The sequence below is a fragment of the Pistacia vera genome, unplaced genomic scaffold (genome assembly GCF_008641045.1).
Source record: "Pistacia vera cultivar Batoury unplaced genomic scaffold, PisVer_v2 Contig2, whole genome shotgun sequence".
NCBI classification, from domain to species: Eukaryota; Viridiplantae; Streptophyta; class Magnoliopsida; order Sapindales; family Anacardiaceae; genus Pistacia; species Pistacia vera.
In genome coordinates, this window is record NW_022196001.1 from 1,069,082 (window position 1) to 1,096,771 (window position 27,690).

Below are 27,690 nucleotides of genomic sequence, written 5' to 3' on the forward strand. Positions count from 1 at the left end.
AACTCCAATATGTTTTTAAATTTGATAAAAAAACCTAAAAAATTATATCTTGCTTGGGGATGTTTCTGTTATTTTATTAAATAAGTGTGCTTTGAAGATCGCCTAAAATTCATAGGTTTCAAAAAGTTTATCGTTCATATAAAAGCTCTCTAAATTCATCTCCTTTGCGCTTCAATTTCAGTAACAACAAACATCAAACTTGAAATCAGCTTGACTGATGGAGAAGAAGCAAAGCAAAGTAGTGGGCACGACCAAGCTTCAAATCAGTGAAGAAGGGGTGTCTCACTTAGTTGGCAGTATAATCGAGAAGGGCATCTCGGATAAGCCTCAAAGCAAGTCTTTTTCACCCACTCCAGCCCCTAAACCCACTGTTTTACCTTTTCCCGTCGCGCGCCACCGCTCTCACGGACCGGTTAGTTCTCTCTTTCTCTCTTCTTCGTTTACATTTATAAATTAGTTTTGTTTTGATTAATTTGCATGATATTAGAAAGAACATTTTATCAACTTTACAGAAAGCTTTCATTTAGTTATAATTAGGTTTTGTACAGAGCTGTGCTTGAATGAAGTGCTTGGGTATAAGAAAATAAAAATAAAACGAAAAGAAAATGTTAATGCGTTTGGGGCATTTTAAAAACTATTACTGTGTTTCAAACGGGTAAATTTGATTTTGTATTATAGTGTTTGGAAGAAGTGTTTGTTAGATAAATCAAGTGCTGTTTAAAATAAAGTATGTCTTATGTGAGACAATATTTGAAGTAGTTTCTTAGAAAAGCATTTGATAGGTGCTTTTGTAGAAGGCACATTAACTCGAAACAAATTAAAAGTGCTTCCGACAAAATCATTTCCCAATTTACCATGTATTTTAGATGAGATTATGGTGACTTTGGATTTAAGGGGGGAATATTCTGGAAATTTTCTCCTTTAAATTGTGCACAACTGCACGGGTTTTGTTCACTGATATGAGAATTTAATTTTGCAGCATTGGGGTCCAGTAGGTAGTAATAGAGGTAGCAATTATGTTAATGAAGACAATGAAGATGATGAAGATAATGACATTAGTGATGCGTTCCCAATGGCAGCTTTTGCTAATCCAGTACACAGGAAAAGCAAAAAAGATTTAGATTTAAGCAGGTGGAGAGAGCTAATAACAAGCGAGTCTGGTGGGAAAATAGAAGAAAGAGGGTCAAGCTTCGGCAATATCAAAAGAAAAAGCAAGGATGGTAAAGAAACCAAAATCGATAATGGGAGAAACATATCATGTGGCCCATCTTCAGCTGACAAGGATGTGGTTGTTCCTGTGGAAATGGATGTCTGGACAGATTTGAATTCTCGTGTGCCACTAGATAAACCTAAAAATGTTGTCACAAGTTCTTCAGGTTTTGAATTGCTTGATTCAGCTGCTGACATGGAATTAGATAACGTTAATCAACTAAATCATCCTGAGAATTTGAAAGAAGAAAGCACTGGTGTGATGCCCTCAAACAGCCAACTTGGTGTGGAATTAATGTCACATGATGATTTTGGAGCACATTTTGAGAAAAAGGATCATGCATTACAAGGGGTGGTGCTGAAGAAGAGGGACAAAAAATCTTCAAGTTCAACTAAAGATTTTAGTTCCAGGTCTAATAACATTGGAAATGAGCGAGAGCCCATGTCTCTTGAAAGTGAGATTGATACAGAGAATCGTGCCTGGTTGCAGAGTATGTCACCTGATGAGATTGCACAAGCACAGGCTGAGATAATGGAGAAGATGGATCCTGCATTATTAAATCTACTAAAAAGACGGGGTAATGATAAGTTGAAAAAGCAAAAGTGCTCAAGCTCAGTTCTGGCTACCAATAGTGAAGCTGTTGCTATTGTGGAAGAGAATCAGTCTATCCAGGACGCTAAAGGTTCTCTGCGATTTGAGGGGGATCTCTCTCACTCACAGAGAAGGCAAGACAATGGATTGATCCAAAATACAGGCCAAGCTGTTGGCACTTTGTGGAAGGCTTGGACTGGGAGAGTTGAGGCTGTCAGGGAATTAAGATTTTCCTTGGATGGGTCTGTCATTTCATATGATTTTGACCCAAAATCTGAGAGTGGTAAGGCTAAATTGTTGTTCTGCTGATTTTCCATTTTCTCCTGTTTAGTTTTTCGATGACAGCATTTACGTAATTTACTTGATGCCTACATATCCTTCTTTAAGTATATGGGACTTTTGATAAATCTAACCAAGTTGTAATTATTCAATTCATCCTTTTAAAGGTTGAATCTCTGTAGTCACTATTTCATTAGCCATTTAAACAAAAGATATTTACATTCAGATCTTTGGAAGCCACAAGTGTTTTGGGACCCACTGATTTTCTGAACTTTTTTTTTTTGGTCATGTTGAGAACTTAGTTCTTTAGTTTTAAAGTTGATAAGTCGGTAGTTCTTTGTTATCTAGTATATAATTGTGCAGTATACCATATGATTTATTTAGGGGTCCTGATACGCTTCAATTATATGATATCTGATTAATTTGTTCTTCATTTTATTTCACCACTTTTTTATATTGTATTTGACAGGCGATAATTCTGCTCAAAATAAGCTTAGTGCTGATAATGTTTCTGAACGTGACTACCTTCGGACTGAGGGTGACCCTGGTGCTGCAGGTTACACAATCAATGAAGCTGTGGCGCTCACTAGAAGTGCTGTAAGTTTTGGCTAATATTTTATGTAATTTAGCTGCAAGGAGATTTTTTGGATTAAGTTTTGAGCCTTGTGATGGAAACATGCATTGGGTTTCTAATGTGTAACATTAAATTGCCATATTTCTTTTTTTTTTTTTTTGCTGTATGCTTATTGGTCAAATGTTTTATTGTTTGCTAAATTGGTTGATTTTAGGTACCTGGACAACGGGCCTTTGCATTGCATCTCCTTGCATCTGTGCTTGATAAGGCATTATACAATATTTGTGAAAATCAAGCTAGGTATGCCTTGAGATATGATAATAAAGTTGAAGGAACTATTGATTGGGAAGCTGTTTGGGCTTATGCACTTGGCCCTGAACCTGAGCTTGCATTATCATTAAGGTAAATAAATTTGAAGGCTTCTATTGCTGATTTTTATTGACCTTCTGTATGACTAGATTATCCGCCCTTAGTTTGACTTATTAATCTGCTGATGAGTGTGTTGTATGCTGATATTTCGTGATAATGTAATTTCAATGCATAAGATGTATACATGACAAAAAGTTTCAATATGCATGGTGCAAACTTGGCTTGGCAGATCAATGTTTGCTGTTAGGCAGTTTAATGTCATGAAATCTGATGTATTTCTTATTTCTTTTGTTTCATGTCTTTGTTACGAATTAAATTGAGGTATATATATCAATAATTTAGCTGTTGTTATTGCATTAGGGTTTCAACTTGTGGCGGTTATGGTATCAGCTTTAATCAATATCAATATATATCACATGCATTTCATATTAAGAGGATTGTCATTAAAGAATTATAACGTGGAAACAGTATAAACTAATATGTTTTTGTTATATCTTCAAAGTTTATAAGAATTCAAAGGTTTCTGACATGTGCAAAAAGATACATGAAAAATATGTTGTTATTATGCTATTTCTGCTTGGTGAGAGGATTGTCAGATCTCTTTAGTTTGTATTTCTGCTACATGTAGCTAAAGTTGTCAAACATTCCTTTGGGTGAATACAGCCATAAATTTTTTGGCCTAAGTTTTTGAATCTTTTCATTCCTGATCTGCATGGCAAGCAGCATTGCAATTACTAAATATTACATATTTAATACATCATACATATAATTCAATATTCTTTTTCTTTATATATATATTATTTTTCATTGGATGCAGTGAAGTACTGAGTTAATTACTAGATAAGATTTTCAGTGTTCCATATTATACCAGTCCGAGTTGTTGCACATGTTTGAAGAACCCAGATTAAAATCAGAATTATTTCTTTTAAAGTTTAAAGTTATTTGTTCAAACTTCAATTTCTTCTGATCTCTGTCGCCTTAAAGTTCTTTTTTCACTTTAAGTCTTAAATCTTTGGTGTCGTTATGCAGGATGTCACTTGATGACAACCACAATAATGTAGTTTTAGCATGTCTCAAAGTTATTCAGTGCACTCTCAGCTGTGACGTAAATGAATACTTCTTTGATATCTCAGAGGTAGAGCCTTTGTCTTTTGATTGTTACACACACAGATGTGTTTCTGCTCACACACTTCAACTTTGTTTTGGATAAAAAGAATAATGCCTATCTTGCTTCAGAAAATATCAATTATTGGGAAGGATATCTTCACTGCCCCAGTGTTTCGAAGCAAACCGGATATTAATCTTGGTTTCCTTGGTGGTGGATATTGGAAGTACAGTGCAAAGCCTTCTAACATTCTTGTCTTTGGTGAGGAAATCATGGATGATGAGAATGAAGGGAAGCATACAATTCAGGATGATATTGCTGTTGCTGGACAGGATTTTGCCGCAGGATTGGTTAGAATGGGAATCCTCCCCAGGCTTTGCTTCATATTGGAGGTGAGCATGGTTATACTGAAAATTTTCTCTTATTTTGCCTCATATTATTAAGGAAAGCCCTAAAGTCACAGGGCTTTCTTTTGAGTTGTCAGATTATTACTGTTTTCCAAGATTTGTAAGTGGGAATGAATCCTTCGCATGCTCTCTTCCTTCCTTCCTTTATTTTTAACTTTTATGCCTATATGCTTTTATTGAATTCCTTGCATGCAGTTGTTGGTATCATTAAATTCTTATGGCTGAGAGCTAAGATTCATTTAGTGCATCTGTATAACAAACTTTGCCAGTTTGTGGTCTCAAATGAAAGTATTATGTTGCCTATTCTAGATTTATATTGAAGGCTTGTAATTCCTGAGAAAAAGTAAAAGTGTTTCTGTAGATTTTAGCTTAGCAAAAGTAAATACATGAGATAGATTACAAGGATAAATCTAAATATGTATTCATATCCATTTTGGTGCAAAATGTGCAAGAAAGATATAAAAATCATCATTCATCTGCCTTTTTCTCTAAATTTTTTTTATTTTCTGCTCTCAGCAGTAAAATTGGGGAATGAACTCTTTAAAACTGTGCCTTGGGGAAATGTGGAAAATAAATTGAAGAATTATTAGCTGTCCAGAAAACTGTGCCTTGGGGAGGTTGGGAACAGTCAACTTTATGGACGTGAAATATTTACTATTCTGTGGGTTATGTGGATGGATGGAAATAAATTGAAAAATTATTTTAAATGCTCAAGAAGAAAAAATTGTATTTTTATAGGACAAAGCTCAATTTCTTGCTCCCATTTGGGCATCTATTCAAAAGATTTCACATACTCTATTGTTTTTCATTCTGCAAAACTATGAGTCACTGGTTAAATGACATTTTGTTTGAAAAGGCTTATTTTTCTTGTAAAGCCTGTTTCTTATGATTTGTTTGAGAAGGCTTTTATCTTGTTTTGTGAGGGGCGAATATCTGGTTCACTTTTCTTTCAAATCCATTTTACTTGTATCTTTTTAATATGTAAATAATGGTAACAAATAACTGTATCATGCATTTACATGCTAATTAGATGCCTGCTTGGAAGTTTCCCAGAATTAGTTGCAGGCTCATGGCTTTATATCTGTGTTTGTAGAACTTTATTTATTAATTACACGAGCACAATGTAACTATCCGCACGCTTGAATGTGTCTATTTGTGGAGGAATTATAAAATTTCAAGTATTGGAGTGTGGTATCATATTTAATAGGTTCGCTAGCAAAAATGCATAATTTACTTATTGTTCTTCACAGTATTAAATCATTATCATAAAATTGAATGATTCTATCAATTTGGAAGTGGTTCATGTTTCAATGTCTATTGGTAGTGATTACATGTCTTAAGGTCTTGGTACAAATTGTTGCGGCAAAGATTTGAAGTTTGTATTTTAGATTCCAAGGAAAGAATTGGTATCAGTTATTTTTCAATTTTGCTCTGTTCTGTTTCTTAAATTGCTCTCAACTGCTTAATGTATCATTGATGTGTGTTTATGTATTATATCTCAGCATTGTATCTAATAGATATCGATATATATATGGTTTCAGACAGGCCCTACAGTCGCTATGGAAGAATGCATAATTTCTATACTTATTGCAATAACGAGGCATTCACCTACATGTGCAAATGCAATCATGAATTGTGAAAGGCTTGTCCAAACAGTCGTCCACAGATTTACCTTGAATAACATTGCTGAAGTTCAACCTTCCAAGATTAAATCTGTATGCCTTCTGAAGGTAAGGATTTAATATAAGTTTGTTCTTTGGAATCGCAATGCTGGCATAAAGAGTAAAAAGTAAAATGTGTGATTGTTTATGTGTTTATCATAAATATCTTTTGGATGGTCAATAAACTGTGGTTGAGAAGGTGAAACTTATATCTTTTTCTTTCTTTTTTTTTTTTTTTTTTTTTTAATTGACACGAAAAGGTGTTGGCTCGGTCTAACAAGAAGAATTGTACGGAGTTTGTAAAGAATGGGATTTTCCAGTCTACAACATGGCATTTGTACCGATCAGTTTCCTCGGTTTATGAATGGGTAAAGTTGGGAAAGGAAAACTGTAAATCTTTATCTGGTTTGATGGTTGAACAACTCCGGTTTTGGAAGGTCTGCATTCAGAATGGATATGGTGTATCTTATTTTCCAGATATCTTTCCTGCCCTTTGCCTGTGGTTGAATCCACCTTCTTTTGAAAAACTTATTGAGAGTAATGTTCTTAGTGAATTTACTTCCATCTCAATGGAAGTCTACCTTGTTCTCGAGGCTTTGGCGGCAAGACTTCCAAAATTCTATTCACAGGAGCAATCAGATTGTGGTGATGGTGATATGGAGACCTGGTCTTGGAGTCATGTTAGTCCACTGATTGATACAGCGGTGAAGTGGTTAGTAGTGAAGAGAGATCTGTGCATATCGAAATTTTTCGAGGGGCAGAAACTAATCACAAGTGAGTTTGACTTACGAGATTCATCTGCATCTCCCTTGGTGTGGGTGTACTCTGCTATCATGCTTTTCCTTAATAGAGTTCTTGAAAGAGTAAGCCCAGAGGATAGCATCAATCTGCAAGGGAGTGGCAAGCATTTGCCCTGGTTGCCGGAATTTGTTCCTAAGATTGGACTTGAAATTGTTAAGAATGGGTTTTTTGGCTTTCTGGATGCATATGGCACCGGATATGGAACTCATTTTGCTCAAGGAATCTCTTTTGTTGAAGAATTATGTCATTTGAGGCGCCAAGTTGAATATGAAACATCATTAGCTTCTGTATCATGCCTTCATGGACTAGTCCAACTTGTTGTTTCCATTGATAACTTGATCCAGTTAGCTAAGCCTGGGGTCCGTAATCCTACTTTTCAAGGATACAATCTCTCTAGAGATGAAAATATACTTGAGGATGGGATACTGACGGGATCTCAGGTTGAATTGAATTGTGTGTTGAGAATTTTTATGGAGTTGGTTGCATCGGAGTGGAAGTTTGTGCAGTGCATTGAAATATTTGGTAGAGGTGGCCCAGCTCCAGGTGTGGGACATGGCTGGGGTGCTTCTGGTGGAGGATTTTGGTCTTCTACTGTTTTGTTAGCACAAATGGATGCACGATTTCTTATTCACTTGCTTGGATTCTTTCAAATGGTATCTGTCTCAGATTTACCCACGGATGAAGAGATGACTTTTGCTGTACAAATTATTAATTCTACCTTAGGATTATGTTTAACTGCTGGACCAAGAGATAAAATAATTGTGGAGAAAGCATTAGAGATTTTGTTTCAAGTCCCTGTTTTGAAGTTCCTGGATCTCTGCATTCGACGTTTTCAAGCTAATAAAAGAATGAAATTATTTGGGTGGGAATATAAAGAAGAGGACTACATGCTCTTCAGCAAAATATTAGTTTCGCACTTCAAAAATAGGTGGTTGGGTTCTAAGAGAAAATCGAAAGCCATTGTTGAAAACAGTAGTTCTGGCAGTAAAACATTTAAGAAGGGTAGTGTAGCTCTGGACACCATACCTGAGGACTTAGATCCGTCAAATATTATGAGTCAAGATCATTGCTGTACCTCTTTAGCAGTAGAGTGGGCTCGTCAGAGTTTGCCACTTCCCATGCATTGGTTCCTCAGTCCTATTGCAACCATCAGTTCTGGTGAACATGCTGGTCTTCAAAGTGCTTCTATGGTGCTAAATGTTGTGCAGGAACCTGATGTGCTTGAAATTGCTAAATTTGGACTTTTTTTTCTTCTGGGCATTGAAGCTATGGCCACCTTCTTATCCACTAAAGTCCCCTCCCCTGTTCAGAGTGTGGCGTTATTTTGGAAATTGCATTCTTTATCTGTGATATTACTTGCTGGAATGGGTGTGCTTGAAGATGAGAAGAGTAGAGATGTTTTTGAAGCATTACAAGAGCATTATGGGAGGTTGCTGGATGAGGCATGGGCTAGCAAATTCAGTGAACTCATTCCAGACGTAAATATGAATTTATTGCAGACCAGAGAGAATTGTAATGTAGAGCTACTGAGGTTTCAGTCAGAAATTCATGAGAGTTACTCAACATATGTAGAAACTCTTGTAGAACAGTTTGCTGCTGTATCTTATGGTGATCTGCTTTATGGCCGTCAAGTTGGAGTATATTTACACCGTTGTGTCGAAGCTCCTGTGCGCCTTGCTGCTTGGAATTCACTGTCTAGTGCTCGTGTTCTTGAACTTCTGCCACCTCTTGAGAATTGCTATGCTAAGGCTGAAGGGTACCTTGAACCTGAAGAGGTAATGTTGGCTGACTATTGACGACTTTTATTACTAAACTATCTGCAGTGATCAATGATCATCTTCTTTTACTTGCAAGTTGCTTTTATTAGCACAGCAAAGCTTCCATATTTGGCTGTAAGTGTTGCACCACAAAATTTCATTTTGGATTTTTTAGAAGTTTATGTTATGGGAAAAAGTGAGAAGAAATTATTTAATTGTCTTGGCCAGGGAACATATCAGAAAATGAACTTGATTGCAATGTTGAATATTGTACTATACAGGATGTCAGTGTTCATTCATTTCGTACTGTCTGTTTGAGTATGATAATTAAAATTCAGTTCATGTTAATAGGTAGTGGCAAGAAACTCTAATGATTTGTTCGGTGCAGGATAATGAAGAAATTTTGGAAGCATATGTGAAGTCATGGACTTCTGGTGCCCTTGACAGAGCTGCAACTCGAAAATCAATGGCATTTACACTGGTCCTGCACCACCTTTCATCTTTCATATTCCTCTTGCATGCCAGTGGTAAGTTATTACTACAGAATAAGCTTGTAAAGTCTCTTCTGCGAGACTACTCCCGACAGAGGCAACATGAGGTATGCAAGTTGTTTGAATGCTCTTACTTTCAGTGTGGTCAAATGCTTGAATATCTGCACTTATGTCAAAAGTAATTTGTGCATTGTGTGCACAGAACTATTTGAAGCTGTGATATTCAACCGAACTCACATTAAATTGAGAATATACAGTTTAGACAAGCAATTTTTGAAGTTCAATAAATGCCACCAGATTAAATGAACTTTTGACTGCATGGCTATCATATTACATCTTGTGTTGCCTCACTATCCTTTTAAAACAAGAAATGCAGACACTTTACTTGAGAGGTTTATCTTTAAATTTAGCCTACCTGAGAAAAGAGGCCAATAAATGATTGTAGTGGTGTTATTAATCATACAAAATATTCAGTACCATCGGGCCATCTATTTTTCATTCTCATTTTTTTTCCTTTAACATTTATGTCCCTTGTTTTCATAGAGCAATATAGGTTTAATCTGATTGCTTTCTGTGCATTGTTGTTACAGAGGATGATTTTTGATCTTAGATATAACAAACCATCTCAAATGCATGGTCAAGGAGATTCATCGCTGGATCAGAGCAATATAGATAAAAGATTTGGATACTAATGAAGCTTGTGAAGGAACTCCTCTCTCATGATTCAGTGGAGAAGCTCAGTCTTATGTACAGAATAGTTCATTGACGATTAGATTAAAAGTCAAGAGAGAGAAGAAAAAGGATACTTATTGTGGGGTAGGGTTTCTGCAAACTGTTCAACCAACCCCCTCTTCCCCTCATGTTTTGCACCATAAACAAGTTAAATTGTTGTGGGAAAAAAGATGTAAATTCTTTTTAATAGAAAATATTTTCTATTGCTTCAAACATCAATACTTGTCTGTTTCACTTTCTTCATAGCGAATCTTATCATTGTTATAATGCACTTCATTTCTTTAATTTTTAATGAATGATTGAAGCTTCCAGGGGCCCTGCTTGGTTTTGCAAATATTCAAATGCAAATGCCTTCATCATTATTCGAAGGCTTCCACTAGAGACTAAATACCAACTATGCTAAAGCAGAAAGCAATAATGGGTTGCTTTGGTCCTTTAATGTTAATTTATATTAGGGGTCAAGTCTATTATTCTAACGAAGAAATGATTTATCACTCAAGGAAGCATTAGAAAGATCGTTTTATGAAATCTTTTTGTGTATTATTATACAACCATAATATTCTACACAAAGTTGTATTTCTGGGTAAACTCAATAATTGCCTTCTTGGACTTAACACAATCCCTGATATATTTAACAGTATGACTAAAGGGCTTGCCTAATCAGAATGCATATAAAATTATTATTATACACCATAGTAGTCTAACAAAGGTTGCTATGGTATGGTATGCATGTCATGCAATACTCAAGAATGCATATAAAATCTTTTAATATGGAATTTATATACTTGTAATATGTTTAATTATAGTCGATTAAATGATTAAAAAGACAAAATTACATTTTTGTATGCAAGAAGTTCAGTTGAAACTTGAAAGTTTTCTTTTGTTAGTCAACAATCTAATGGTTTAAAAGGGGATGAAATACGGATAAATGATTCCTTGATATATATATATATATATATATATTGAAATAAAAGTATTATCACCAAAAAAAAAAAAAAAAAAAAAAAAAAAAAAAACCCTGATTTTATCAACATTAAATGAAAGATGTTTATAGTTTATATATATGAGAGTATAATATGACAACTACATGTGAAGATTTACTTGAGATAGATCATTCTTCCAGAAACTTGTACTAATTAACATAAACATATGAAACTGTTGCCAAGCTACTCAGAAAGGCTAATAATTTTAAATGAATTGGAGGCCAACCTAATTAATATATTTTGATGAAAGAACAAGTAAGATTAATTAATAAAAACTACCTCTAAGTGGTCGAGTGGTTCGACGGGGACTCTCAGATGTATTACTCAAGAGATCTTGAATTCAAGTCTCTTCTAGGTTGCTAATAAAGATAGCCACTGGAATTTTTACCTAGCCGGTAGTTCCAAGGTTCCGGAGGATTAGTTGAAGTGCGTGTAAACTGGTCTGGAAACTCTAATCATAAAAAAAAAATAATAATAAAAAAAGAAAAAAGATTAGTTAACAAGTCGTGAACCATGTTAAACACAAGATTAGCATGCTATAGATCAATGCATTAACTTTAGATATTTTTTACAACTTAATCATGCAAATTGCCACCTTAAATAATGTTGAATTAGAAAGTTAATATGACCCTTTTGATTAAAATATTTAAAGTAAAGAAACTATAATAGATTTCCTACTCATCAGGATCCCACTGAAAACAACTTTCTCTTAACATTTTACTACCATATATTCACGGAGCCAATTGACAAAAATCTTAATCACATTTGTCAAAACACAGAAAGAGAGAGATGGAGGCAACACAAATTCAAGTGAAAAAGTAAATGGAAGAAGAAGCTCAAACAGAAGTTGAAATCTGGAATTACATATTCGGGTTTGTGAAAATGGCAGTAGTTAAATGTGCCATAGAGCTCGGAATAGCTGACGCCATTGAAAACCATGGTGGCCCCATGACACTTTCAGAGTTATCATCAACTCTCAATTGCGCACCCTCAAATCTTCACCGAGTACTGAGATTTTTAGTTCATTACCAAATCTTCAAAGAAAAACCCACCAGCCAATGCTCCATCGCCTTCGAACAAACCCCAATCTCTCGCCGCTTCATAAAACATGGACATAACAGCATGGCCGCATTTGTCCTTCTAGAGAGCAGCCCCGTGATGCTGGCTCCGTGGCAAGGCCTCGGCGGGCGTGTGTTGGCGAATGGGACATCGGCATTTGACTCGGCTCACGGCAAGGATGTGTGGGCGTATGCCGCGGAGGATGCGGCTCACAGCAAGCTGATCAATGATGCAATGGCGTGTAACGCTAGAGTTACAGTGCCTGCCGTGATTGAAGGTTGTCCTGAGGTGTTTGATGGGATTGGGAGCTTGGTGGACGTTGGTGGCGGGAATGGGACGGCTTTAGGATTGTTGGTGAAGGAATTTCCATGGATTAGAGGGATAAACTTTGATCTTCTTCATGTTGTGTGTGCTGCAGATCAAGAGTGGGATGGAGTTGAGCAAGTTGGAGGTGACATGTTTCAGAGTATTCCCATGGCTGACGCTGCTTTCTTCATGGTTGGTACCTATCATAAATTTTTATTAGGTGTTTACAATTAATAAATAATTACATTCACCTTTCAATGTCTCACTTTCTAATACATGTAAATTATTTTGGAATACCGCAGCAAGTTTTGCATGATTGGGACGACGATGAATGCATCCAGATCCTGAAGAACTGCAGAGAAGCGATTCCAAAGGAGAAAGGGAAAGTGATAATAGTCGAAACCATTATCGAAGAAGAAGAAGAAAGGGACAAATTAAAGTTTGTGAGATTGATGCTGGACATGGTGATGATGGCTCACACTAGAAAGGGCAAAGAGAGAACCTTGAAGGAATGGGACTATGTTCTTCGGCAGGCAGGATTCAGCAGATATAATGTTAAACCTATTCATGCGGTTCAATCTGTTATTGAAGCTTTTCCTTAATTAATTAATTAAGATTTATGAATGAATCTTCCATGTTTTTGTATTAATGGTGTGGTGCCGGTTGGTGTTTTTCATGTTTAGATCAAACAGAACTTGCTCTCAAGTTTTTTTAATAAGTTTTCTAATGAATTTGGGTTATGTATTTGATTGTGAGTCCATGCAGAGCTGTTATTCAACAATAATTAACCCTTAATTAGTTATTGTATGTGCTCTCTTAATACAAAGTTTTTCTATATGTGATCGATCATTTTTTTTTTTTTTTTTTTTTTAATTTAGACTTACTATGAGAAAGAGAAATACAAATAGTGGATGTGAGTTGAAGAAATACAAAGTTTCGATGCGTAGTTTTTTCTTTTAACCACCATTGGATGACTTGATGGTAAAAGAATAAAAGAAAGTTTTATGAGCTTATGAGTTCGAATTCTCCTAAGCACTAATGAGGATGGCCATTGGAAATTTTACCCGATCGACAATTTTAGAGTTTCAAGAGATTTATTAAGGTGCATGCAAGCTGATTCGGACACTTCTGTGATTTAAAAAAAAAAGTAAGTAACAGAGGTAAAGCCTATGAATTTTTCTTTAACTGAAAATAGTGGGACAGATTAAATAATTAAGTGGAGAGTAATATTACACTTACAAAGAAATTTTACAAATATCTTCATACAAAATTGTGACAAAAAATGAATAGAATAGTGAATTTAATGAGTTTGACTTTTTGTTTTACTCTTCTATTCATTTTTTGTTATATTACTTTGTATAAAAACTTCTGTAAAATTTTTTTATAAGTATAGGATTATTGTTAAGTGGGTAGATGCACTCCTTTAACATAATGATGATCATATGTTCATCTATAATGAATGTTACATGCTTAGCGCCCATGCGAGACTTTATTGCTAAGGGATATACATATATACATACATCAAAAAGACAAAAACATGTTTGATCATGTGTGATTTGACCGAACGATATTAATATAATAGTTAAACACCAAATAGATAAGACCAAGTCTGTCAGTCACTACTGTTTTCCTAATAAATAATACAAATTATTTTTGAATCATTATTGTCTTGATCAATAATTCATCCATGTTTTTTTTATGAAAATTTGTCAATATGAGTGAGTTTGAATTTGGGACATAAGTTTTTAGCCATATAGTATCGTATTTTCTAGATCATGGCCATGAATAAACACAAGTTTTAGTCCAGAGCAAGCAAGAGAAAGATTGATTCCTAAGATTGATAGGCATCCAGTTAGATCTTTTATAACGAACGATGAAGGTACTTTTAGCATGGTAATCGGATTTGGCCGATGGTTAGGTTAATCAATATTTGTTGTGCTTGGTTATTGCAAATGGTAAAATCGATGGTTGATTCAAGCAAGGTTAATCCTATGAGGCCATTGACAATCATATAGACCGCAAAGACAAGGAAAACGTACATGAAGGCTTTGAGGACACTGTTGTGGTATCTGTCATAGGTACTCCGATACTCAAATCAACATGGTTGAAGGGAATATATAAGTGATGCTGAGAGTGGGAAAGGGTTTATCAAGAGTATTTGGCTAGGGCAAGACTATCATAAAGTGACCGAATCATGACGACTACGGGAAGTAAAGTTAGTCGAAACCAAGCTTGTCAGCATGGTTGAAGGGAATATATAAGTGAGGCTAGGAGTGGGAAAGGGTTTACCAAGAGTGTTTGGCTAGGGGAAGACTATTGTAAAGTGACCGAATCACGGCGACTATGGGAAGTAAAGTTAGTCGGAACCAAGCTTTATAGCGGGGAAAGGCGACGGTTCTTGAGAGCGAGAATTTTTAAAACTAAAGCTATGGGTTGTATGTGAATCAATAATAAGAAGGCGGAGGCCGCTGTTCTATTTATATAGTGAGACAAGAAAGCTTGAGTTCTTGTAGAACTAGGCATTCTCACAATAGGAGTTTGAGTAAATTGGAAACTCATAATGTTTATCCATGTAGAAGTAGAAGTATTAGTTAATATAAAATTAGGAATTTTTGATGAACTAGGAAGTAAGTAGGACTTTGAGTCCTATTTTAGAACGAATATAGGCTAATTGGGCTAGAGTCCAATTTAGCTTAACTTGTAGAAAGACTCAACTCGTGGAGTGGCCTAAAGCATGAGTTGGCCCAGTTCGTAAAGTGATATTGATCATAGAGTAATCCAACTCGTAAAGTAGTCCAACTCGTGGAGAGGGCTAACTCGTGATGTGGTCCATCTCGTAGAGTGGGTTGACTCATAGAATGGGTCTTCTTATAAGATGAGTCATCCCGTTGGATGGTCTTTTCCACAAGGTGGCCTTAACCGTGGGCCCAATTGACGTGGGCCCAATTAAAATTCGGCTAAAGCATTGGTTTCATAATGTTTATTTCATTATTGGGTCTGAAAGAGTCCTATATGATTTTTGACTCATACAATTATATTGATATTATTATGTTAAATTAAATTAAATTTCTTCTAATAATCTAGAAGCAATCTCTCAACCGTAATGCATTACAAAAGTAATTAACAACATCATCTCATTAAACACACCATAAGTTAACAACGCCGGCTTTTGAGGCGGCTCATGGGAAGGATATATGGAGCTATGCAGTTGGGATTGAATCTTTCAGTAAGTTTATCAATGATGCAATGGCTTGTGGAGCTGGAGTGGTGAAAGTGCCGGCGATTATTAAAGGCTGTCCTGAGGTGTTTGATGAAGCTGGGAGCTTGGTGGATGTTGGTGGCGGGAATGGAACGGCTTTAGGGTTGTTGGTGAGAGCTTTTCCATGGATTAGAGGGATCAATTTTGATCTTCCTCATGTTGTTTGTGATGCTGAGGAGTCCCATGGAGTTGAGAATGTGGGAGGTGACATGTTTCAGAGTGTTCCAATGGCTGATGCTGTTTTCATTATGGTTGGTATTTATTCATCATTAAATTTAATTATTGTTAAAATTTAGGTTAAGATTTATTTTAATTTCTTCTATTTAAGAATCTAAAAAATTGTCTTTTAAAAAACGAGGAATGGGATAGAATATTTGATTGAATTTATATGTTAAAAGTATTTTTCCTTTTCTTCTTTCTATACATACTTCAAAGTAATATTGATCTTCATACTTCTGTTAAATAAAATTAATGTGATAATTAATTTTATGTTTTACTATAAAAAAAAAAAAGGTTCAAATTTAAGTATCGACTTTGAGATAATAACCCTTCCATGAGTGTCCTAGTTGGTTAGGGCAAATTGTAGATAGTGTGGAGAGACGTATAGTCTCGAGTTTGATTTCTCATCTGAGCATCCGTGATTTAAATAGGGAATCGTGATGGTTGGTTGTTGCATTAGTCTCCCCCGAGAAATAGTCGAGATGCGCATAAACTGACACAGACATCTTGGAAAAAGGCTTTAAGATAATATAAAACATAACAATGTTTTAACATAAATTTAACTGTAATTATACTTTCCACTTTTAAATATGATAGCTCTCTCACTTTCTAGTATGATAATATAAAAGAAAAAAATCAATAATATTACATATTTGAATTTTGTATGCCAATTCATATAATAGTTGATTTGATAGTATCTTGTCTTTTATTATAGGATGACAGGATAAGTGAATTAATATGTTAAATCAATTACTATATGAGTTGGTATGTGTGACCTTACTTGAAGAAAGAAAAAACATTATGCTCTCCACAATATTCGGCATAATTAATTGGTATTAAGTTCTATAAACCTCATCAAATTATTTGTTAATATATAAATTTGGTTTCATTTTTTAATACTGCAGCAGGTTTTGCACGATTGGGGGGATGATGAGTGCATCGAAATCCTGAAAAATTTTTTTTATTTTTTTCTAATGTTTATTGGTAATTTTTTATTTTTTTAATTATTATTGTATTATTATTAAAATTTTGTTTTTTATTTTATTTTTTTTTGTTTTATTTTGTTTTTGTAATGATGGCTCACACTGACAAAGGGAAAGAGAGGACATTGAAGGAATGGGATTATGTTCTTGGACAGGCAGGATTTAGCAGATATAATGTTAAACACAGTCGTGCAGTGCATTCGGTTATTGAGGCTTATCCTTAATTGCCCTATTACAATCAAGATTATTAATTAATTAATGTTGTATGTTTAAAATAATGGTGGCTACAGCTATGGCTATTACCATTGGACAATTGGTATTTCTCAAGTTCTACTTCTAGCTCGCAGGGTTTAGTTATTGAATAAGTAAGTGCATTCTCGTGTGATAATGTTTATTAAATGCAATTTCTTGCAACAATAACTAATATTAAGGTGTTAATTCATCATTCTGCCGTAAGAATCTCTATCTTTTGGTTTTAATAATAGAGTGAAATTAATCACCCTGAGTGACCGAGTGGTTGGACATGAACTCTTAAGTGTATTACTCAAGAGGTCCTGAGTTCGAGTCACATTAATTCCTAATAGGAATTACCATGAGAGGTTATACTTGGTCTTTAACTTCAAGACTCCAGAGTATCAGTCCCTAATAGGGATAGCCATAGGAGGTTATATATACTCCATGCTTAACTTTAAGACTCTGGAGGATTAGTTGAGAGTACAAATAGTTATGAGGTATCATCAATATACAAGTTATAATTAATGATAAATTACATTGGCAACAAAGAGTTAAATAGGAAGGAAACAAAATATTAAAAAGTAAGGCTGGAAATTGATGTGTTTAATATGAGAAGAGTAAACGAGATGTTCCCACCCAAAGATTAGCGAAAATCCAAGTTCCCACTCTTGGTTTCATTTATCTCATATTTCCACTCTTAAATTAACACCGTGAATGATTTTTGGATTCTAACACAATATGGAGAGTGTTATTACCAAACTACCCTTACAAATAAGTTAGTAAATTACTTTTTAACCCCAAATAGATTTGAATTTTTCCAACAGTTGCAAGGGAAGGGAAAATAGGGAGAAAAGGCTCAGATCTAGCCAAAATGGAGGCGGACGAGGGTGGGAGATGGATGGGTTTTGTTGAGGATGAGTGGGGGAAGGTAGTGGTGGTGATGGTGACGTCAGACAGCATTGGAATCCTGCTAGATCTAGATTTTTCTAACAGCCGCAAGGGAGGGGAAAATTGCAGATAAAAGGCTTAGATCCGACCAAAATGGAGGCAAACAAGGCTGGGAGATGGATAAGTTTTGTTAGGGATGAGTGGGGGAGGCTAGTGGTGGTGGTAATGATGTCAAATGGCGTTAGAATTTAGCTAGATCTGGGTTTTTTGGCAGCCATAAGTAGGGGTGTTCAAAAGAACCAGTTGGAACCGGAACCGGCGGGTACCCTGGGTTTGGTTCCGGTTCCTACCCAGAACCAGTCGTTAATGGGTAGGTTCTGGTTCCAAATTTTTGGAACCGTTACTATGCGGTTCCGGTTCCGGTTCCTATAGTTAGGAACCAGAACCGGAACCAGGAACCAGGAATCGAGACTAATATAAAATAAAATTAAAGATTAGGGGAGTTAATATAAACTTTTGTAGAAAAAGTAATGTGAATACATTTATATTTATATTTCATAACATTTAAAGTAAGTTGGTTTGACTTTTGAGAATCTACCTTTACAAAGTAATGGAGTTTGTAATTTTTAATTTATAATTTGTAATTTTATTTTTGTTAACAAGTGCCAGTTGTGGGGTTTTTTTTATTTTTTTAATGTTTTTTTTTCCATTTTAAAAACTTTTGGGGGGTCATGTAATTTTACAGGGTACCCAGAACCGGAACCGGAACCGTTGTTACAGGTTCTGGTTCTGGGTACCTAGGAACCGGAACCGTCGGTTCCGGTTCTGGTTCCAAATTTCAAGGAACCGTCGGTTCCGGTTCCGGTTCCGGTTCCTTCAAAAAGTGTAGGGTACCCGGAACCGAACACCCCTAGCCATAAGGGAGGGGAAAATAGCGGATAAAAGGCTCAGATCCGACCAAAATGGAGGCGGATGAGGCTAGGGGATGGATAGGTTTTGTCGAGATGAGTGGGGGAAACTAGTGGTGGTGGCGGTGTTGTCAAACAGTGTCGGAATCTGGCTAGATCTGGATTTTTTCGGTAGCACAAGGGAGGGGGAAATTGCAGAGAAAAGGCTCAGATCCAACCAAAATGGACATGGACGAGGCTGGGGATGGATGGATTTTGTTAGGGATGAGTGGGGGAACATAGTGGTGGTGGCGGTGATGTCCAACAACGATGGAAGCCGACCAATTCTAATTTTTTGGATCTGTCGCGAGGGAGGGGAGTGATGAGGGGTGCTTGTGAAAGAAATTTGTAACATCCACTTCGAGGTACATCTTTTATTCATATTCATTTGCCTTTTAAATGTTATTTGTTAGCCCTAAGTTTACTTGATATGTGTTATTGTTGTTGGGTTGCCCTTGGTTAAGTTTGTAAGTTGTTAGAATTGCTTGGATGCCCTGAATTTGGTGAAGTCTTGGCGGATTTTGGGAAATGCAGACTTCGCTGCGGCGAAGAAGAATCATCGCCACAGCGACGTAGGCTTTGTATTCTTTTGCTGGGGCGAAGATCTGGCTGATTTTCTTTGTGAAGTTTCTAGAGAATTTTCCATATGGGTGAAGTGACCATTCTACCCCTAATTAGCAGGAAAAGTGGGGAGTGAAGTGTAAGAAAATTTCATGGAGAATAGTTTGGAATGGGGGTGAATTTTGCAAAAAATTAAAGGATAAGGATGGAATTTCCAAGAAAGTGTAAGGGAAAAATGGGAAAGAAGGCTTAGTTATATAAGATATTAAGGGTTCAAACACAGAAACCCTCTCATTTTCTTTATCCCACACGCCACCTCTACCCCTAATTCTCTCATCTTTCCATCAATTTTCCAAGGTTGATTTGAGGGCTTTTGGTTGGATTTCTATAAGGATTTGATCCTAAGCATCAAGAGGTAGGGATTCTTGTTCTATATGAGATTAATTTAAGTTAGTATGGAATTCTTATGAAGTTTATGCTTAGGATTTGAGAGAAGAAGCGAGTCCAACAAAGATAAAGAGTTTCTAGTAGAGGAACTCAAGCAAAAGTAAGTAAATCCAACCTAAGTTAAGATTTAAGCAACTAAATGATTTGATATGCATGTTTATGCTTATGAGCTTGTAATTGATTGTTGAGAATGTTGATGTTGATGAGTAGATGGCTTTTGATAAGTATAATTAAGCCATGAGAAGAAGAGTTGAGATTGTGGTGACCAAGTGGAGTTTGGTTGCATGTAGAAAGAAATTAACTAGAATATTTGAAGTGTTTTTCTTGGCCATGTTTAGATTTATTGTGGAGAAGTTTTGCTCCATGAATGGATGTTAAGAAAGAAGTAGAGATGTATCAAAATAGAATTAGTATGCATGCATGATGTTTGATGAATGCCTAAGAAAGCTTGTGCAATAGAGAAACTTATTTTTGTGCAATATAGCATAATTGCACTTAAAAGAAACATAAGCACGAGTCATCCATATGCATATACTTATATCATGAGAACTTAAAGAAAGAATAAGAATAAGGAAAAAAAAAAAAAAAAAAAAAAAAAAAAAAAAAAAAAAGGGAATGAGAAAGCTTGAGCATACAAGAAAAGTAAAGAAAAGAAGAGCTTGAGCAAGAAAGAAAAGAAATGAAAAGAAACATAATAAGAAACAGAAAAGAAGAAAGTAAATGCATTTCTATGCATTATTGCATGCGCATTGCATTCATGCATATTACCATGATTTTCATCATGGTTAGTAAGAATAGAAAGAAAGAGTGGAAAGAATAGAAAGAAAGCACGAAGAGAAAGAAAGAACAAAAAGAAAAGAACAGTGAGAACTAGAAACAGAGAAAGAACTAAGAAAGAATGAAGAAGTAAAGAACTAAGTAAGGAAAGAATCATGAGAAAGTTGCGTGGATAGAAGAGAAAAGGATTTACTTACTGAGCATTTTTGTGGTCATCCCATTGTTTTCCATGTATTGCAGGAAATAGGTGAGAAGCGGTCAGATAGACGTCAAAAAGTGGAGAGAAATGGCATCACTGTCCACTGTTGCTAAAGTTTTTGTACATGTTATTCTATTGTCAACTTTTTCTTCAACTATTGAAAACTCTTTTCACAAGCAGCTGACCATATAAATGGAGTTCTCTGTTTGGTAAGAGTTGTCAACGGCTTAGCCAACTGGGCAAACCCTGCCACAAACCGTCGGTAGTAACCTGCTAGTCCCAAGAAACTTCTAACCTCTTTCACTGTCTTTGGCCTTTGCCAATCAAGGATTGCCTTCACTTTACTAGGATGCACTGAAATTCCCTCTCTAGAAACAGTATGGCCCAGAAATATCACCTGATCAAGCCAGAACTCACACTTAGAAAATTTAGCATACAGCTTCTTTTCTCTCAATCGCTGCAGCACAAATCTTAAATGTTCCTCATGCTGTTTTACTGACTTAGCATAAACCAAGATGTCATCTATAAATACCACTATAAACTGATCAAGGCAATCATGAAATACCTGGTTCATTAAGTCCATAAAGACTGTTGGGGCATTAGTCAACCCAAAAGGCATCACCACAAATTCATAATGCCCATAATTTGTCCGAAAAGCAGTCTTAGCTATGTCTTGTTCTGCCACTCTTACCTACTGATAACACGACCTCAAATTAATCTTTGAAAATACAACAGCTCATTTCAATTGGTCAAAAAGAACATCTATCAGAGGTAGCAGGTACTTATTCTTCATTGTCACTTTATTCAACTCTCTGTAATCAATACACATCCTCAATGACCCAACTTTCTTCTTTACAAACAAGATTGGAGCTCCCCAGGGAGAATGACTTGGTCAGATAAAACCTTTATCTAAGAGCTCTTGGAGTTACTTCTTCAATTCCTGGAGTTCAGTTGGGGCCATTTGGTAAGGGGCTTTAAAAATCGGCGCTATCCTTGGTGCTAGTTCAATACTAAACTTAACTTCTCTTTCCGGAGGCAAACCCGGTAAGTCTTTTAGAAATCCATCTAGAAGTTCTCGGACTACTGGCACACTTTATAATTCTGGTTGTGGGACATCTCTACTTTGCACCACATGGGCTATATACCCAGAACACCCTTTTCTTAGGATCTTTCTAGCCTTCATGCTACTAATCAATATACTCAACTAATGGTCCTCTCTAAAACTAAACTTGTCTCCACTATCGAGATTAAATCTCGCTTTCTTCTTCCCGACAGTCAATTTCTACTCCATACCTCCTTAAGAAATCATGCCCAAAATCACATCAAAGTCGGGCATATCAAACACTATTAAATTAACTGCTAACTCTCGACCATGTATCACTACGGACTCTCCTGACAGCATCTTATGGGTCACAACACTAACCCCATCAGGTAACTCTATCTTAATGGGTTGGCTCACTCTAATAGGTTTCAAACCTAACCTTTCTATCATCCCATAAGATATAAATGAATGAGTGGCTTCGGAATCAATTAAAGCATAAAGCGGAACTGCATGAAAAAACAACTGACCAGTAACAGCTGATGGACTGGCCTCTGCTTCACCTTGTGCCAAGGTAAACACCCTGGCATTAGTACCTCTAGAAGTCTGTGCTGCAGATGGAAGAGGAGCTTTACAATCTTTCATTAGATGCCCTAGCTGCCGGTATCTATAACACACATTACGGCCCAACTCTCTCAGGCACTATCCTGGATAAGTCTTCCCACATTTAGGACATGGGGGAAACTCCATTATTCTCGGCCGTTTACTCTACCAATCTTTTATGTTCTTCTTAGGCTGAAACTTCTTCTTATTCTTCACTTCTCTAGTTCTTGCAACCTCAACTCTTTCTCTCTATAGAGCGGGAGATGGTTCACTTGGTCCCACTAGGGTGAGCTTGTTCACAAAAATTCCTGCCCTTAAAGCCCTCTCCAAAGCTTCACTATAGGTTCGAGGGGGCTCAGCTCCTGCCATTACATCCCGAGTTATCTCTAGCTTCAGCTCATGGACAAACTTATCCTTTCTCAGCTCTGGGGTACTCACTATACCGAGTGCAAACCTCGCAAGGGAGTTAAGCCTCACAGAATACTCTTTCACTAAACTCAACCCTTGCTTCAAGCTGATAAATTCTTGTATCTTCTCATGTACCCGGTCCACTATTCTGTACTCAACATCAAACAATCTTCTAAGCTAGCCCCAGGTCATCACAAGAACACCATGAGTGTCTTCCATCAATTCCCACCAGATTCGGGCGTCACCCCGAAACAAGAAACTGGCATACCGGATCTTTTCCCGATCCGTCATGGGGAACAGTGCCATCATACGCTCAACAGACGTAAACCATTCCTCTGCCACTAAAAGGTCCGTTGTACCCTTAAATTTTGACGGCTGATGTTGACTTGGGAACCCATATATCGGCTCAATCTGATTCTATTCTGTCTGAGGTACCAGCCTTTCTCTTTCTCCTCTAGTAAGCGTACTTGAACAAGGGTTTCAATTCTTTCTGGTTCAATTCTCCCCTATCTTTCTACTAAGACCTGCTGTATAATCCCCCGAATTCTAGCTTCATCAAGGGTAGGGGGAGTAGGTTCTGGCAGGTTAGAGTGTTCCCCCGTACTCATTGACTTTCTACTACTTGCTCGGATTCTACACTTCATCTACATAACAACCACATTTAATCAACTCATAAAACACTTTAAAGTAAGGAAAGACTTAACTTACAACGGTCGGCTATGGAACGTCGTGGCAGCGAGAATGGCACACTGTCAAATCCCAAAATCTTTGCTCTGATACCAAAAATGTAATGACTTCTTTCTACTAGTATACCTAAGAAAATATACGATGAAAATATACGTACTTAGCATATGAAAAGTAGTTGGGCCCAAATGTGTGTTATAGATACCGGTAGCAAGGGCATCTAATGAAAGATTGTAAAGCTCTTCTTCCATCTGCAGCACAGACTTCCAGAGGTACTAATGCTAGGGTGTTTACCATGGCACAAGGTGAAGCAGAGGTCAGTCCATCAGCTGTTATTGGTCAGTTGTTATTTCATGCAATTCCTCTTTATGCTTTAATTGATTCCGAAGCCACTCATTCATTTATATCTTATGGGATGATAGAAAGGTTAGGTTTGAAACCAATTAGAGTGAGCCAATCTATAGATATTAGATATCAAAGGAGAGTTAAAGATAGAAGATGGGTAGTCTGAGAATTAAAAGGAAAACCTACTCAATTCCCTAAATTTATGGACTCCGTCATACTCAAAGAAGAAATATTTGGTTTCATAAGCCCCGACGTTGTTAGGGTAACCAAATATACCTCCTTCAATCATTGATCACTTAGAGAGGTAGTATGAATCCTTGTCTTTACTCCTCTTTAGATAATAGGCGCAGCCGAGTTCCACTGTTGTCGATTCACCGAGATTATTTTCTCCAAATGCAATCTACATAGCGATTGCTATCAAATATGCATTGGGCTTTAACTAGAATGGTGCGGCTTGGAAGTGGTCGAGAATTGATGTAATGTAGGGGTGGAAGAGTATCCTCACCCCACATTTAAAAATCGCTTTCGAGATCGCAGTCATCCCCTCGAGAGGGTCCTGAGCAGTGTGTGACCTGTGTTGGTAGATTTTTACGTTGATTGCAAGTTGTTCTATCACCTTTTGTATCTCCTCCTCCATAATTGTTGTTCGTACCACTAGCTCGGGACCTACCGAGGTACCCGACGGCTGCAAGCTTCCCTCTCTTGCTGTTCTTACCTCAAGAGTGTCCATTGCTCTTAAAGTCTAAAAATGTGCGACATGTAGAGGTGACTCAGTCTCCGTACACATTCCCTCATACAACAACTTACAACAAGTTCTATGAGAAACTTGGAATGGGCTTAGGGTTTTATAGGGAAGAAGGTGATTTTTGGTTTCTTTTATACGTGACGATTGGGTGGGACACGTTTCTAGCCATTGATTGCGACCACGTGTCATCAATCTGCTCGGAGAGTAACTGTCACGCTTCGTGGAAATCAACCAGCATTTCCCTTCATTGAAATCGCCAAGCGACGACGTGATTATCTCTTCCATATTAATTCCACCCTCATCTGTATTTAATTCCTTAAAAGAGAATGTCGTTTCAGCATACCTTGCATTTAATGCTCATGGCTAGCACTTATTGCACAAAGACACGTCTATCAGATAAAGCTTATTTTATTGACTAAGACAGCTATCAAGCGCAACGGATAATATCTAAAGAGGTCGTTCGAATAAAACACTCTTTTTCATGAGTTAAGCTCAAAGCGAAGTGATTCTTAGTTTTCGACAGTAAAATATCTAAGTGTTTTTAGGTTGCAAATGACAGATAAAGTTCGAAGCATATCGGTATAGCACTGAGTAGGATCCGACATAGGTCGTTGAACCTCTTTGGAACAATCACCTCAGGTCGCTTGTGTAATGCTCGAAGATCCATGTCGTGACCTCCATTCGATTCGCTGGTCAAGTTAAGCTGGCATCCTCATGTCGTTTTGGTATTCTCAACTATTAGTTCGGGTAAGTCCTCATTGGGACAATTCAGATTGCGGCATAAGCATGAAGTTATAATCATGAAGTTTTCAAGATTCAATTCTTGAACCTTAAGAATTGGGAAGCTTCTGTTATGCCTAAAAAATTAGGGTTGATGTAAGCCTACATCAGCTAGCTCTAATCAGAGTTCAAGAGGGCTTTGCGCTGTACAAGAGCTGCCACGTCGCCCCAAGACAAAGAGAATACGGCTGTCACCAACTTGGTAGATTCAGGTTTTGTCTATAAGTCAATGGGAGCCACACACTTGTCCAAGCCTCAGGTAACTTAAGGATATATCCTAAGTTATCAGCCAATGGGAGGCAAGGAAAGACTTGCACGACACTTACCTATTTGCAGATTTGTAATCATTACCTTGAATTCCTCTACCATAAATAAAGGACTCCCCCTTTCATTTTCGGGATTCTGAGACAGAAAACTCACACTTTGATTGTAATCTATATTTTTAAAGCAAAGATAACCTGCGAGAACGAGACTGACTTGATATTCTATCTAAATAATCAGCTGTTGTACCTCTGCTCTATACACGACCTCTTTTAATCTCTCATATATAAAAGAACAGTGGACGTAAGACTTGCCTTCAGTATCCAAACCACTTTAAAAATCGTCTTTTATTTATTATTTAGTCTTTGCATTAATTATCATATTTATTCACGTGTAATTTCTAAAAGCAACTTAGCACTTTACACATGCGAGTCGTTGGTGTCAAAATCAAGCATCAACAATTATATTATATACCGTTACATGATGAGAATATATAGTAAAATATTATATGATTAGGTCAAGAGAAAGAAATCAATACTGCCTTAAGATGCAATCTTGAGATAATTATAATATTTTTAATTAGCTATGGGACAATACATGTCTCTTGTTTGGAAAAGGGCAAAAACTCAGGGACAATCAACAAAAGAGCATGGGTTAAGCAAAATATACGTTAAAAAAAAAAAATTTAAAAATTAAAAAAAAAAAAAAAAGATAAGGGGTGGGGGTCGAAATGTCATATTGATAAACGGAAATTCATGAAGTAAATCACAAATATTAAGGAGCTCATTATTTAAGGAATGCATTCAATAAGGATTTAAATGTTGGAAGTGTTAATTTATTTGAGTTTCAAAATTTAAACCAATTTCAAAGGGGTAAATTCACTAAGCCCGAAACAATGAATATTGAAACCCAATATGATAATCAATGTTCAATAAGCCTAAAATAAATGAATAAGGGTCCATAATATAAAAGTATAAAGTTGGCCAGTGTGAGAGATTTAGGAACTTAAGGGCCCAAACATGAGAAGTCTTCCTAGAGAAGTAAGCAGGCCCAAATATGTTTATTGGGGTTTTGATCTTGACCCCTAAAAAGGAAGAAGAATTCTACAGAGAAATAAAGAAGAAAGGACATGTTGATTGTTGACATGGAGTAACCAATGTTCCGATATCGAGACCGCCCTTCGGCCCCGTCAAGGGGACGGCTCCTGGGTTGATCGGTCCAAACTTTTGGACCGATTGGTCGGATTGGTGACTTCAGCATGTTCAGCAGGCTTGAAATCCAGCACACACTCTAAGCTTATAAAGTCTCTTCTGTGAGACTACTCCCGGTAGAGGCAACATGAGGTATGCAAGTTGTTTGAATGCTCTTACTTTTAGTGTGGGTCAAATGCTTGAATATCTGCACTTATGTCAAAAGTAATTGTTGCAATCATGTGCAGAGAACTAATTGAAGTTGTGATAGCATTCAATACAAACGTCACATTAAATTGAGAATATACAGTTTAGACAAGCAATTTTTTCCACACTTTTGGGCTTTTGACAGAATGGCTATCATATTACCATCTTGTGTTGCCTCACTATCCCTTAAAACAAGAAATGCAGACACTTTACTAGAGAGGTTTATCTTTAAATTTAGCCTACCTGAGAAAAGTAGGCCGATAAATTGATTGCAGTGGTGTTATTAGTCATACAAAATATTTAGTATCATCATGGGCATCTATTTTTCATTCTCATTTTTTTTTCCTTAAAATTTAGTCCCCTTGTTTTCGTAGAGCAATATAGGTTTAATCTGATTGCTTTCTGTGCATTTTTGTTACAGAGGATGATGTTCAACCTTATACGACATAACAAACCATCTCAAATGCATGATCAAGAAGGAGATTCATCGCTGGATCAGAGCAATATAGATAAAAGATTTGAGATACTAACAGAAGCTTGTGAAGGAAACTTCAAGCTCAAGTCCAGTGTAAAAAGTAGTTCATTGTGA

General features: G+C 36.5%; 2 protein-coding genes across 2 annotated transcripts; both read left to right on the plus strand.

Moving 5' to 3' along the window:
- Nucleotides 1-108: 108 nt before the first annotated feature.
- On the plus strand, nt 109-27,690 carry LOC116128369 (transcriptional elongation regulator MINIYO). The gene is made up of 10 exons (XM_031414078.1): nt 109-412; nt 980-2,084; nt 2,550-2,677; nt 2,869-3,056; nt 4,053-4,158; nt 4,260-4,520; nt 6,077-6,265; nt 6,457-8,772; nt 9,143-9,352; nt 27,523-27,690. The coding sequence occupies exons 1-10, from the start codon at nt 218-220 to the stop codon at nt 27,688-27,690; spliced, it is 4,866 nt and encodes a 1,621-aa protein (XP_031269938.1). The 5' UTR covers nt 109-217.
- Nucleotides 11,750-13,071, plus strand: LOC116128403 (acetylserotonin O-methyltransferase-like). Its single transcript, XM_031414116.1, is given in 2 exon segments — nt 11,750-12,517; nt 12,628-13,071. Coding segments are annotated over 2 exon segments (1,068 nt in total). The 3' UTR covers nt 12,928-13,071.